This window comes from Lampetra planeri, chromosome 3 (assembly GCF_965212315.1).
Source record: "Lampetra planeri chromosome 3, kcLamPlan1.2.h2, whole genome shotgun sequence".
Classification (NCBI taxonomy): Eukaryota; Metazoa; Chordata; class Hyperoartia; order Petromyzontiformes; family Petromyzontidae; genus Lampetra; species Lampetra planeri.
Genome location: NC_136109.1, coordinates 13,101,438 through 13,116,758, shown reverse-complemented (window position 1 = coordinate 13,116,758; position 15,321 = coordinate 13,101,438). Strand labels below are relative to the sequence as shown.

Sequence of the window (15,321 nt, the reverse complement as noted above, 5' to 3'; positions counted from 1 at the left end):
AACTAATACCTGCAACAGTTCCATGAACCACTTCTGACAACTTTGCCGACCACCCGTGATTCACGGACCACAGATTGGCAACCATTGTTACGGACTTACCCCCATTCAAAACTGGCTGAAATGATCAAAGGATTGACAAACCCTTGGAGAAACAAACCGGTGCTAATGGGACCTGCCTCGTTGCCCTGCCCTGCTGGCTAAGGCAAGTCCTCTTTTGGCAGAACCGCTATATCCGAGCCGTTTTGCCCTTTGATGCCTTTCGGCGTCCTGCTTCCTGTACGTCTGGCGTAAGCGCTACCGCTATTATCGCTAATTAAATACTTCCGAAGACAAACACATGTTGGAAAGCATTACAGACGATGAATGTTCATTATTTTTCTTCCATGTTTCCCCCCGGAATAAACCAAGTATGACGCGTGCCAACGTGCAATGCGCCATGGGATTCGGGAACGTGTATTTGCACATAATTAGAAAATAAAAAAAAACACGACGTTTCGATCGCAACACAAGCGGTATTGCGATCGCAACACAAGCCTGCAACAGTTCCATGAAGCGGTGTTGCGATCGAACCGTCGTGATTTGTTTCATTTTATTTCTAACTACGTGACTTTACCGAAAGAACCAAAGAGTATGGATTCCTGCAGTCACGAAAGCTTCAAATCAAGAATGTGCACATAAATTAAGTTGTATTCCATGTATACTTGTTTTGAGTCGTGATACTGCGAAAGGTACCTGAAGTATGGAATACAGTTTCCGTGTTGCATGTAAGTTGAGTACCGTGGAACTCTGAAAATCAACATTGATGAGGCGGATGCTATTTTCAGATCCTATAATACATGACGCACCGCAAAAAAACACTAAAATATTTGTATGAGGTATGTGTCGTTCGTGTCTTTTAAGGTAAAAATGTATATTCAAATATATACAATATGTGCTCTTTTCATACATTTTGTACGTAATAAACGAATGTATGTTATGGCGTGTTATTGACACCATTGAGGTGTGGTGGTGCATTTTGGGAATTGGCTGTTACGTGGCTAAAATTTGTGTATTTTCACCGACATGGAATTGAGGCGTTTCTGTGGAGTGTGGGGCATCGCGAATGATAATATTCACACATTTTAGGAGTGCAGATTGTCATCTTAACATTTATCTTCTTCTGAAACAGACCTGTTCGTCTTTAATGACCATTATGTATCTCCCTTCCTCTCTGAGTTAAAAAAAAAGTTAACTGATAGAACTGTATGGAGGCGAACCGGTTACTTACGGGTTTTATAATGCAGTTATTGGTAATCCAATAAAACATATTTTAACAACCCTAGTATGGACTTGTATCCGTCATATCAATTAATTCTAACAAATGTACGCCACTTGAATACAACAAAGCGGATTGGTGGAAACCAGGATAATGGTTCATTCAGATGGATGACGACTCAACTCATCACAAGACGGAGCAAAGTCGTGGCTCTCATCCACCAGAGGGCATCTCAACCCGGTGCAGTACCTGTCCAGATGATTCACTCGGAGGGAAGAAGACCGCGACGTGACAACGTGGGTAGTAGGCACGGGCGGGTGCACACAACACAACACGCGCGCGAGTGGGATCAGAGAAAGAAGAAGCAGTATGAGGAGGAGGAGACGCAGGGTGACGTTGCCTCGGTGGGAATGTGGGCGTGCGGTGTTTCCCTCGGCTGGTAAGGGGATGGCAGCGGGGAGTGCAGGGGGGGGGGTGCAGGGGGGAGTGTATGGTGGGGTGCAGGGGAGGTAAGAAGGGGGGTTTGTAGGGGGGTGCAGGAGGGGTAGGTAGGGGGGTGCGGAGGGGGGGGGTTGCAGGGGGGTGTGTGCAGGGAAGGTAAGAAGGGGGGTTTGTAGGGGGGGGGGTTCAGGGGGGGGGGGGTGTGCAAGGGGGGTAGGGAGGGGGGAGCAGGGGGGGGAGTGTGCAGGGGAGGTAAGAGGGGGGGTTTGTAGCGGGGTGTGCAGAAGGGGTAGGGAGGGGGGTGCGGAGGGGGATGCGGAGGGGGGGGTAGGGGGGGGGGTGTGCAAGGGGGGTAGGGAGGGGTGAGCAGTGGGAGGGGTGATAGGGAGGGGTGTGAAGGGGGGGGGGAAGTGGTAGCGTTGTGCAGGGAGGGGTGAGCAGGCGGGGAGGGGTGAGCAAGGGGGGGTGGTGGGGGGTGTGGCGGGCCAGGAGGGGGAGGCTGAGCGCCTTCAGTGGGAGCAGCAGCGCAGCCTCCACGCTGCTCACTCAGTCTGCTGCTGCTGCCGTGCGCGCTGCAGGAGGCTGCGCTCAGCCATGTCCCAGCGGACTGCAGACCGCAACCCGTAATTGATCGGCACGGACAGGTAAAGCGTGTCTCGCGTGCCTACACCCTGACGTGTCTGTCTGCCGTGTGTGTGTGTGGTGGTGGTGTGTGGTGTACGGCTAAATATATATAGCCCACTGTCATTACCACATCAAGCACGCTATTAATACCCGGTGTACTGTAGTATGGAAATGAGTTGTATGGATCAGAACAATGTAATCCACAAAGTTCTAAGGCGACAGGCTGGCTGCGTGCTGCGTTCGTTCCCGTGAGAGAGCTTATGACCGGGTAAGGGATACATTTCGTACAGTCCTGTATATAATTGTGGTGGCTTTTAAACGACTGTGATGAATATGTGTGTGTAAGTACATTCGCAGGTGTAGTGAACGTTGACTCCAGGGCTTACGTTAAATGACGAAACACAAGGCCATTGTGGGTTCTGCGAGGACGAGACGTACACACATGTACAGCCCTGCTTGGATAGTTGACCATACTTCACCACGCTGGTCAATGAAAGTATGGGTTGTATGTGTGTGGGGGGTGGGAAGGGAAGTTGGCAGGACCAGTTCGGACATCGCTCGCCACTGATGTTAGCCGTCGTTGATGAGACCAAGTATTGTATGGGTCACGGGTGCGATGTATTGTCTGAAAGGTACAACAACACAACAATCTCTTATCACTCCGATCTATGTGCCACACATTTCGTTCAAAGCGCACTCCGCTTGATGCGAGACTCGACGTGAACGCAGAGCGCATTCTCATGGGGGTAACGTGACCCCCCGCCAGCCACGAGAGGCCGCTACATTAATACGTGTTAATTTTTTTTATTAATAAATATTATTTGATGGTGACCCTGGGCCCGCGAGTTCGACAAACCCCCGTTTAATTGCGTTCACGTACAGGAGGATCTGCACCAGCCAAGACTATTCCATGAATTGTCACGATTTGTTTAACGGGGATGAGATTCAAGATTTCGATTAATATTCATCTCGTTTTTAATTAAAACAAATCCCTATTCTTACAGCGCCGCTTGTGCCCTTTAATGTGAACCGTGACGCTGTCGTACGATTTGCTCAATCGCGTAAAAAAAACCAATAATCGGTTCTCACGCGCGCCCTGGGAGAGATGCGCTTCCATTCGACTCGGTGATGGCGATGCCACTGCATCGTGACCCGGGAATGTGATGGCTGCAGGGTTCTCTTCTCCCTTGCAGTGTGTGGTGGTGGTGGGGAGCTTCCCACGCACAAACCCCCTGGCTTCACAGATTGCCTCGCAGGCACCGGTCGCTGCTATTGCGAGGTTGTGCTTTTGTAAACAGAAGTTATGCTAATTTGATACAGTGTATCGCATCGGACGCGTTAAGAATCTACTCACTTGAATCCTTGACAATTCGGAGCACGTGCTGGATTTCTGCCATGGCAAAGGTATCGAGCGGGTGGAGCGGTGGTGCAGTGGTTAGCGGACTGCTCCTTGAACCCGGCTCTCGAGAGTTCGATTCCCAGGCACGACTAATATCGGTGTCGAGTGATTTCGGAATCCTTTCTGGGCACCCCACTTCACCAACCCGCACTGTGAAGTACGGTAGGATTGACAAAGGGTTGTAGATTCTTGTTATTATTTCCAAGTACTGTGGAATTGCAGTCTTAAGTTACGCTGTTTCAAAATTAACAGCGATGCATTATGTGTATGAGCTAACATAAAGTGCCTAGCCACGACGGAATAAACAGTTTTTGATGACAACTCTTCGTGAAATTGTTTAGCCACAACCGAATATTGACAAATGAATCTCGAATGCCATTTACGCCTGACTCTTTATAGACTACCAAAACATAATTTGATTGGACACTGAAGGAGCCACCTGAACCCTCAGCAATCACAGTTGTAATACAATTTCTAATTGGAATCATCCAAACCATTGGTTAAGAAGGAACCCCCTCCCTGCTATTGCATGAAAAGATGTGTTGTAAATTAAATGGCTCACTGTATTCGTGTTCTACAGTGCATTGACACATTGGGTCGAGTCACATGCTGGCAGAGGGCCATTTAAGCCTGGCAGGGTGCAGCGTTGTTGAGCAATCAAAGAAGCAGGCGTAACGACGTGAATCGGGCTTAGATGTGTGCAAGGTGGGCGTGCACCCAATTTATATACAGGGCACATCCTCTAGCAGAGGCTGGCAAGAGCGTGGTTGTGACTGCCAGCTCTGGGGGACATCACAAGGTGCCCATCCTTGCTCTGCCTAATTCACATCTCAGTGACTAAAGTAAAGGTGCAGCCCTGCAATTTCTGGCTCACGCTACTTCTGGCAAAAGGGCCTCATGCTCGTCGGAGCTGTAGAGAAACCCTCTCCAGAGAGCATATTTTGGCTTACTTTTTTCATGCTGGTCATACATCTTGGAAGAGGTAGAAGTACCCACGCTTTAACCCACCACACGCAATCTACCGATCGACTGATGTTCATCTTTATACTTTTGAATGGACTAAGGCGTAGGGTGGGGGAGTAGGAAACTTGCTCATTCCACTGTTGTGCCAGGAGATTTGACCGACGAACTCAGTCCAGTGTGGTTGCTATTAGACACCGACGGCATTACTACTGTGGTAATGCTGGTGAAGGTGTTTCTAAAATTGTTTTATCGAATAACTACATTTTAAAGAGTTTCCCTGTGCAGCGATGCGACTTAATTTAATCTGAGATCCACATGCTGAAATTAACCAGCCCCACTGACAAGACCCACTGGCATCCTGAATTTTTGTGGTTCGAGGGGTTCAGGTGTAATATAAATTCTAGATTTCAAGTTTTCGTAGCTGAAAGGATCCATACTCTTTGGTTCTTTCAGTAAAGTCACGTTGGTGAAAATAAAATAAAAATAACTAAATTAAATCACGACGTTTCGGGCACAACACAAGCGTCCGTCATCAGGTGGGGACCACCACAGCGTTAATAGCGTGTAGGAATTAGACTATTGTGTTTGAGAGAAGACATACAAGTGAATATAATTTAGGCAAGAGAAAGCGCAGAAAGATAGAACATGTAACTAGAGAATGCAGTTAGTGCAGAAAGTTACGAAGGCAGAGAAAACGAATGCAGAGCCAGGGAAGCCGAGAAATAGACATGGAATAAGTACAGTAATAACAATAGCAGAAGTCTTGCGATAAAAAGCAATAATACACTTTTTTACAAGTCTCCTCGAGCCAGAATCTGGCATCCTCTCCATGTAGGTTGTGGGGTGTTGCTGCTGTTGATGTGATAAAATCAATAATTAGGCGTATGCACTGCCTTTTTATATGTGCCATGGGAAGTCCCACCTTGATGTACTTTTGGCACCAGTGTTCGCCAACATCACTTAGCCAATGTTTGCGGAGTGGCGTCGTATTGGTGTATCCATTTTGGCATGATCCCTGGCAGATCAAAGTATACATAAAAGCCAATACAGTACATGTATATGAATAGAATGGTGCTGACTTAGTGGAAATTGTCTGATTTACCGAACGTTTAACGATCTGCCTGAGAGCCAATAAAATAAAATATCCAAATTGCACCTTCTGCGATGAAATGTGCCAACAAAACCATGCGAGCCCTGCGGATGGCATTCGAAGGCATAGAAACTTAAACCAATAGAATTAACAGGCTGATACTGTAGATGTTAATTTATTTGGCAGTAATGCAATGGACACTACCAGATCCACCATAATTAAGGATCCGTAATGCCAGTGTGGGTTATATAAATATATAGTAGACTATACGGCCTGTGGACAGGTCGTAACGATGATAAAGATGCCTTTTTTCCAGTGCATTAACCCATGCCCAGTTTAATGTTTAATGAATGTATTATGAACTGTACGATAGTAAGTGCAGTACATATAGTTTATTGCATAACAGTATATAGTTGAATAAAGACATGTAAAAAAGAAGGTAAAGGCTTTTAATATTTAATTTAAAAAAACTTTCCAAAATTTTTGTGAGATACAATTGTGTGCATTGCTTTTATACAAGAATCTTGTACAGTTTCGAATCCAATGTACAATATTAATGGTGCAGTCGAATTGAAAAACATTTCATCCAAAAATAAGGTAGCAGGCAGGCAAAGGTGGAGTGTGAGTTTTATATTTGGGGGGGGCAGGGGTTCGCTTTGTCCCTCACATTAGGAATCGCGAGTGCACATTTATAAATTTATAAATCTTAATTGTAAACTACTGAAAATAATATTCTTGGTTCTTTCGGTAAAGTCACGTAGAAGGGAAATAATAAAATAACAAAAATATAAAACAATCATCACCTCATGATGATTGCTTGTGTTGCAGTCGAAACGTCGTGAGAATTTTATTGCTTTATATTTTTATTATTTTATTATTTCCCTTATACGTGACTTTACCGAAAGAACCAAGAATATGAATCCCTGCATTCACAAAAGCTTTAAATCAAAATACTGAAAATAAATTAATAAAGGGAGGGGCGTTGCCCCGTGCCCCCCCAAACTAAGCCTATCGTAGCAGGGACAAATGGGTTAGGACAACCGTATGTGGCATATCCACACATACGCGGAACCACGTAATTGATCTTCATATGTATATCACTGTTTACCAATCGCCTTTTTTCCCACGTCATATTTCTAACATAAGAGTGCACTGTTTCGACATAGCATATTGATACATTGTAATTTATGCATACAATATGTGTATTAAAGGGTGGTTATGGTGGTAAACTGGGTGGATTACAGTATTGGTAGCTGGTGTTATAACATTAAAATAATGTCCTAGTACCTGATTGAAGGAAATTGTTAGGTATTCCCCTTTAGGCGATGAGAGTGTCACTTGCTAAATGCAGTGGTACATATTTTCAGTGGCATTGCAAGAATTGTATTTGTCACCACGAGAGAATGTACTCCGGGAAATACAGCTTGTGATTTCGATGTCTCACTTTTGTAATTCCACAGCAAGCTGCACCTCGGCACATTTCAAATGATGTTGCAACATTATTGGGATGACGTAGATTTGGTACTTTATATTTAAAACAAATTCGCAACCCGCGCATCATCTGTATGTGACCAACCGTAAAAGTAGCCCTCTCAGCCAGGCAAACATTTTTATCTTATACAGAGTCCTGTTTCCGTCTTTATCTTGCCTTCTCTGTACTGTAGATCCCAATTCATCTCAAATTCTCCCTTTGTGTTTTTATCTGTTTGTATATTTCTCGGGCCTGTTTTGTAACCTCCCTCTGTAGTCCTCTCCTCCCTGCACTGTATCTCACCCACTTCCCTTCCCCCTATCTCTCTACGTTTCTCTCTCTCACCTCTCACCCTCGCTCTCCTTATTCGCACCTCTCCCTTCCCCACCTCAATCTCTTTTGCCTCAGCCTAAATACGAGCAAAACAAAGGTCTTGAACAGCAAGTTTGCGAAACAATTGGAGATACCTGTCCGACGGACACAATTTGGAAAACAGCAAAGTATGTGTACCTCAGACAGCTACGAAGGCGAACTGAGTTCAAAATGAATGTAAGATGATGAGAGCAGCAGGTATGAGTGCTTTTGAAAAGCTGAATTCATAATGAAAAGTAACATACCAATCTTCTGACGAAAAATGTGTTTAACCAGTGCATGGAGTGAAGCATACTTGGAATGATATTTGAAAGGCATGAAGAGGAATAATAATAAATATGCCGTGAATAGCATTTAGAATGTATCAGACTTCAATTCAGGATTGCATTTTGTGTCTTCATGCAATCTCTGTGTAGCTGTTGCATATTTATAAATGGTATTGATGAATTGTACATATTATAAGGACGTAATTTGTGAGTGTTTAAATGACTGCATTGGTTTACATTAAATAAAATGCCTTCATAATCTACAAAAGCCAGGGATAATGATATTCGAAATTAATTTGTCTTTTCTTGGTTGTGATTGATAGTATTTATGGTCGAAAATATTTTAAAAATACAGCTTGTCTCAAGCTGTCGATTATTTAGTTCCCTTTGATATTTGTGAGTAATTTATGTACACAATAAGCATGATAAAATAATGTAATAAAGAAGTGGATGAGAGGAATGATGGCTGATGGAAAAGAGTGTTGATGGAATGGCCAGTCAAAGGAGAAAATACACCCAAAAGTATGACCGCTTGTAGAGATGCAGTGATCAGATCAGCCCATACATTTCAGCGAGATCGATTGTAGCATTGCAGAACTGTGTGGGATGCCAATGGTGTGGGGGGGCCTTTATCCAGCAATGTATTGATCAAAACTGGTGATGATGGTGAATGGAATTCTTGGCTGGTTTTATTATGGTTACAGATTTTAAATGTTCAGACATTTATAATTGTATGAATTGCATAACCTTTACTGGCTGACAGAGGGATACGATATTTGATATGATTTGCTTGAGATGTTTTCACCACCTTAACGCCAAATGAATGGACTTGACACTTAATAGGTTGTGCGCCGACACTGTCATGTTGTGGCTCTTCAATTGCAATATCTGTTATTCATGACCGCGCACTATCTCCTCTCCCCGCCTCCTTTTTATTCTCTCTCAGACATACGGACGATTGCTGCTGTCAAAGGCAAGAGAGCTGCAGTAATAGTGTGGCGTGTGTGATGATGTCACGAATGGGAGGCAAGTCACGAAGCATGTACCACGAGGCCCGCCACCCCGAGGCAGTGCTCTCGCAGCTGAATGCCCTCCGTCGCCGAGGGCTGCTCACCGATGTGGTGCTGCGGGCTGGGAGTGCGGCTTTTCCCTGTCACCGTGCTGTCCTGGCTGCCTGCAGCACGTACTTTCAGGCAAGCTTCTACCCTCGCCCCCCTACAGCCACTCGTTGTCCACCACTAGCCCCTCTCCAGCTCACTCCGCAGCTGACACCTACCTTTACCTGACAAGCTCATATATTAATACACACATGTCATTGATTGTAATAATACCTCAGCACTATTATGAAGTTGGCTGTGTTTTTTTTGTTCACTTGTATATTGTGGGAAATGGAAACACTTGCTCACCTGCTCTCATGGTGGAAAAAACCCATAAAATGCTGTAAGTTATAGAATGATGGTGAAAGTTTATATATGTGAAAACCTCTGCATTACATATGCTTATGGGGGGGGGGGGGGTGTGTCTGTAAGACCTCAATAACATACATTGACATTGAGTGTTTATGCCTCTGCAGGCAATGTTTGGCAGTGGATTAAGAGAGAGCCACGAGACTGAGGTGGATTTCGCCGACAGCGTCGCACCAGAGGCCCTTGGTTTACTTCTGGATTATGCGTACACGTCACGGTTGGCGCTCAGCGAGGAGACGGCCGCAGAGGCCTTGCTGCAGGCCGCCGACATGCTGCAGTTTCCCGAGGTGCGCGACGCCTGCGCTGACTTTCTTGAACGCCGACTGAGCCCTGACAACTGCCTGGCGGTCCTCGTTTTGGCGGATGCACACGGGTGTATGAGTCTCCGTGAGCGATCTCGGCGTGCCTGCTTGAGATATTTCCCAGCGATGGCAAGTGGTGAAGAGATTCTGTCTCTCTCTGCCGATTTACTGCTCGAACTCGTAGGAAGTGAGGAGCTTGAGGTGGAAGAAGAGTGCGTGGTGCTGGAGACTTGTCTGCGTTGGGTGCGGCATGATTCTGATCACCGACATTCTCGCCTACCTGAGTTGCTGAAACAAATTAGGCTAGCGCTCCTGCCACTGCCATACCTGACCTCCCTCGTGGATAAAGAGTTATTGGTGGCATTCCAGCAGAAGAGCCAAATGCTTGTAAAGGAAGCTCTCAGCTGCAAGAGGCGTATTCTGAACAATGAGGGGGTGGTGACAGACCCTTGTGCACGACCACGTCAGTCGGGACACTCTCTTCTGCTCCTGGCTGGTCAGAGCTTCATGTGCGATAAGGTATATTTAGTGGACCAAAAGGCTCATGAAATTGTGCCAAAGGCACAGCTACCTAATCCCCGTAAGGAGTTCAGTGCATGTGCTGTGGGCTGCAAGGTCTATGTTACAGGTGGGCGTGGCTCTGAAAAGAGCGTCTCTAAAGATGTGTGGGTCTATGACAACCTTCACGACGAGTGGGGCCGTGCGGCCCCCATGCTTGTTGCACGATTTGGCCATGGCTCCGCTGAGCTTGGTGGGGAGCTGTACGTCGTCGGAGGCCACACGGCTGGCACGGGCCAGTGTCCTGCCTCTCCGTCTGCTGCACTGAAGCAGGTGGAGCGATATAACCCCGCGACTAACTCATGGAGCATGGTGGCTCCCCTGCGTGAGGGTGTCAGTAACGCAGCTGTTGTGAGCACGAGGGAACAGCTCTACGTGTTTGGTGGCACTGGCGGTGTGAGCAGGGAGCGGTCACCTCGTGTGCAGTGCTACCAGTTGGAAGAAAACCGGTGGAGCATCATCGGTGCCTGCCCACAGCCGTGGCGGCACACATCAGCGTGCCTGCTAGGCAAGCACATCTTTGTGCTTGGAGGCGATACCGAATGTTCGGCATCGGCCGCGTACTGTTTCCACACTGAGACGCACCAATGGACCCGGGTTGAAGCAGATGGGTTTACTGCCAAACGCATGAGCTGCCATGCGGTGGCCTCGGGCAACCGGCTGCATGTGGTGGGTGGCTATTTCGGAGCACAAAGAGGGAAGACGTTGGACTGCTACGAGCCAGCTTCTGATAGCTGGGAGAACGTCACGAGCATTCCTTACTCGCTGATACCTTCAGCATTTGTGAGTGTGTGGAAACACCCAACAACTTAGTCTACCAGCATGCAGGTGAGGTCCCAATGAAAAAGTTAAAACTGGCTTCTTGTCTTATAAATAATGGTTAAATATATTCATTTGTAATGTTCAGGTATTCTATATCCCAAGCACATGCTCAATATTTCTTTGGGTGTTTAAAAAAAATATATTAAAAAATGTCATTTATTTTTTCAAAGTAGCTTAAGTAATGGAGTTTTAATTTTATCTGCAATATGGTTTTTTCTTCCTGTAAAGCTCACTGCTTTGAAGGGTAATTTCCCGAACTGTTAACGTGTGTACGTTTCTGTCTACAAGTCCATATTGTATGATAACGGTTTTAAGCGTTTTTCTATGATTCGTAGAGGAGTTTGGTTTTCTTGTAATGTATATGACTCACTAAAGTCACTGCGTATAAAATGGATTGCTTTAACAACTGTAACTACTGCAGTCTGATTGACCATAATTGTGAATGCAATTTCACAAATGTGCAATTTTATTGTCTTTTATTCATAAATAATATGAAAGTGCTGACTTAGCAGGCTCTTTAACCACCATTACTAGATTTAAAAGTCTTCTGTCCCCACACGAATGTCTGCAATCAATACGTTACTCTTAACATTTAGTTGGATGCCAACAGATCAGTTGTTCATTGCAACAGCTGAACATCTGTTGTACATAGTTACTGTAGCTCCCTGGTGTCTTGAATAACTTAAATTGTATTCAAATACTAATCGCAAGTATGTATTATCAGCATGCGTCGTTTTATGTCGGACTGACAAGTTTAAACAGGCTAATGTGGTTCCATATGTAAACTTAATGAAAGTGCGGTTTTGTTGCCAGCGCACGACTTGAGTTGTTTATGATTTTTGTTTTTCTTAGGTGACTGCAATGATGGTGTTGTTGAATGTAGCGCATGCTGGTCAGAAAAGCCGCTTAAAGAAATCCTGGCCACCATTGGGACTGCCTGGTATCTTAGATATTCTGATGGGGTTTTTTTAATCTCTAAAAGCTGCTCAGAACGTAACAATGAAGAGAAGACCTGAGCCACATAAGTGGATATTGAGGAACGTGTTATGTTGTTTGAAAACAATATTGATTATTTAAGTGTTGTTATTTTTTATTACAATGATTGTGTGATATTTCAAATGATTGTTATGCATTTTGAGTTGGTGTTGAGGTGCATGATATATATGTCTACTGTATTGCTTTACGAGGTTTGTTGCGACTAAAACTAAACTTAAATGGTTCATCACTGTTGCATGTAACTTAACGAAGTGCTGAAACATGATATTGTAGGTTACACTTTGCAAATCAAAGCTTTGCCTTATGTAATTGGAGGCAGCAATGTTCAATGCAGTTGCTTTTCATTGTAATTTATTCTGATTGATGTTGGGTTAATGTTACCTTTGTAAGATGCGGTATAATACATGACTGGATTGAAATGTGCCTGTGTACATAAAACACCTTAAAAGTTTAAACTGTTAAGGTAAAGTTTATGCTGAACTGAAAGGTATTGGTTAAAGGAGAAGGTACATCTTTGGCCTAATTCATCTGTTTGCAGAAATGTATTATTGTGTAAAGTTTATGCTGTGAAAAATGGCTGCCAAGTGTGTTTTTTTTTTGCCTGGGCGCTCGCTATACGACCAATGCACAAAACACACCCCAGGACGAAGCTGTAGCAATCGGGCCGTGATCCATAACACACATGGTTGTGTGTATTTGTGTTGACAGCTCGGTAAAGCAGGATATATGCGCGTGCGCAGCCACAATAATTTCCAATATATAGGAGTGAAAGAGAACTGATGCACCTGTGAGAAGCAAGGCAAAGGATAAGTTGAGTAGAAGAAGATTACCAGATGAAAGGGGCGAAACTGTGAGATACGAAACATACATGGTCCAGCATATAATGTGCAGATTATGAAGGCCACTATTGACTGAGAGTAATTCATTGCAGATCCCCTGTGGCATCCATGATGCCATTTTTCTGCTGCTACATTCATTCCTATCATATCTTGAATGTTGTCTTGCCATCTTGTTGACCGTCACATCTGTGAACATTTGTAATAAAAAAGAGCTGCATAGCTCATCGGATTCTTCCAGTCTAAATAAAGATTCTGATTCATTGTCGATGCCTCCTTCCATCACTCTTTGCTTGTGTGACATCATTGGCGAGGGATATCTGGAACTGTCCTGGCCGTCCCACCTCATCAACCCGCATCGACCGGTGTGGTGTATTATAGTGTGAAGAAAATTCCATCTCCGACCAGGCATGGGAAGGATTTTGCCCACTTGACAGAGGCTATTGATTTATTTAGTTTCATATATATGCAGTACGCTACTACTAATCATGGAGTCTGCTTCAGCCACTTTCAGATTTAGCGTCACACTCCATGGGAGGTGAATGATTAGTTTATAATGTTGAGTGCTTAGCATGAGACGTAAAGCAATAGAGAGCTGTAGGCTTTGCTTGCCCTATAATTAAAACCGAATAAACTTCGGGACAATATTTTTTGTTGCGTTGAATAAAAAAAATGTAGTTTCATATATTCTAGTTACAAGCCTAGACTTAAATTAATTGATCTCAGATAGCTCTTTATCAGTCGCTCATCTTTCGTCAGTTTGCTTAATTATATCAGCAACAGTCTTGGTTATGTTGAGTCCTAGTTCTTTGAAAATATTGTCAACGTACAAAAAAATTCCCAGTGAAGTGAGGGACCTCCTCCTCCTCATGGATGAGCACAGATAGGAAACTTCACAAATGAGCAGTTTACACAATCGGAATCAGTTTTGATCAACCCACTGCCGGATGGAGGTCTTCCCCCAACTGTCGACATCTCTCGCGGTTCTGCAATGTAACAATCCACCAAGCACAGTGTACGTGAGCTGATTTTTGTATTGTTCCGTCTCCCCGGTGGATTCATTTTCAGGCACGTTCCCTCCCTTTGTTGCTTCTCTCATCATTTTTGACCACCGAACATTAATCGAAAATATGTGTTATCCACGTGTGGATAGGGGCCGTCCATAAATGACGTCACGCACCTAGGGGGGGGGTCAGACATTTGTGATGTGTGACGACGGGGAGGGGGGGAGTTTGAGAAATGTGACGTCACATCAAAATGCGCAACTTTAAATAAATATAGACAACACGTTCTACTTAATTAAATAGACTTTTTATTGAATGTTTTCTCCTACAACAGAGTGCAGCGCCACATTAAATACGCACTACGATGACAATAGTTTAAAGCGATTTGAAGCATGCCTTTTTTGGGGGGGGGGAGCAGAGCTTTGTGACGTCATATTTTAGGGGGGTTTGACTTTTTGCGACGCCGTGTGACTAGGGGGGGGAGTCAAAAATCGTGCACAATCGCGTGACGTCATTTATGGACGGCCCCATACACACTCGTTATGACCTGCGAAATACCCTTGTTGCCTCTTGGAAATGTAATGCTTTGGAATTAATTGCATAGCCAAATCACTCGACAATGATGCCATAAAAGTTTGGATGGCATTTCCACAATAATCTGTGAACAGACCGGCAAGAAGAATGGTGTATAAACACTCACAATGCCACCATGCCCACCAGAAAACCATATTTCTACCTTGTTAGTCTATGGGTCAGAGTGAAATTTGATGGATAGTGGCAAACAATTAGGCATACCAGTTTCTGTAGATAGATATAGATTGAAATGAAGGTGAATTATGTGATAATATACTCAGTGCAGCGATCTCGGGTGGTACCAACAAGTGAATTATTTGACCTGGGCCAATGTACTATGAATGAATGAAAGCAATATTTTCTCATCCCTACGCAAGATTCTGTCCTCTCCTCTGTATTATTTACAAATACTATTGTTGAAATGAATATTATTCCTGAATAAACATTTAAGAAATATACAGTTTCATCCATGTATAGATATACTATTCATTTCTAATGACACCACTGAAAAATGCGTGCTTTTTACAAGATACGTGTGTTGGATTGCTCCAGGTGGAATAATGACCAGCCCCCTCTGCACCCCCCCCTCCCCATATTCGCCTGTCATCACCCCACTGGATTTTTTCTCGTGGGGTTAAATCAAAATTACATGTATATGCACGACAAAACCGAGAGCTAGCAATGATCCCCGGCTTACGCACCCTTGAATGTTGTGAGCAAATTACACTGGCGGTGTTGGACAAAGTGTATCAGGAGATTGATCAGAGATTTTAAAAGCGTATTGAGATTTGTGGGAGACGTAGAGGCATTTGAATAAAATGTTTTCTCTACAATTCTCCATTTGATTTCAGTGTGGTATCTGTAAACGGATCATGCTGAATAT

The 15,321-nt window shown here is 44.3% G+C and overlaps 1 protein-coding gene across 1 annotated transcript; it reads left to right on the top strand.

Moving 5' to 3' along the window:
- Nucleotides 1-2,227: 2,227 nt before the first annotated feature.
- On the top strand, nucleotides 2,228-13,129 carry LOC144738075 (ectoderm-neural cortex protein 1-like). The gene is made up of 4 exons (XM_078620988.1): nucleotides 2,228-2,340; nucleotides 8,828-9,074; nucleotides 9,455-11,035; nucleotides 11,882-13,129. The coding sequence occupies exons 2-3, from the start codon at nucleotides 8,889-8,891 to the stop codon at nucleotides 11,018-11,020; spliced, it is 1,752 nt and encodes a 583-aa protein (XP_078477114.1). The 5' UTR covers nucleotides 2,228-2,340; nucleotides 8,828-8,888; the 3' UTR covers nucleotides 11,021-11,035; nucleotides 11,882-13,129.
- The last annotated feature ends 2,192 nt before the right edge of the window (nucleotides 13,130-15,321 follow it).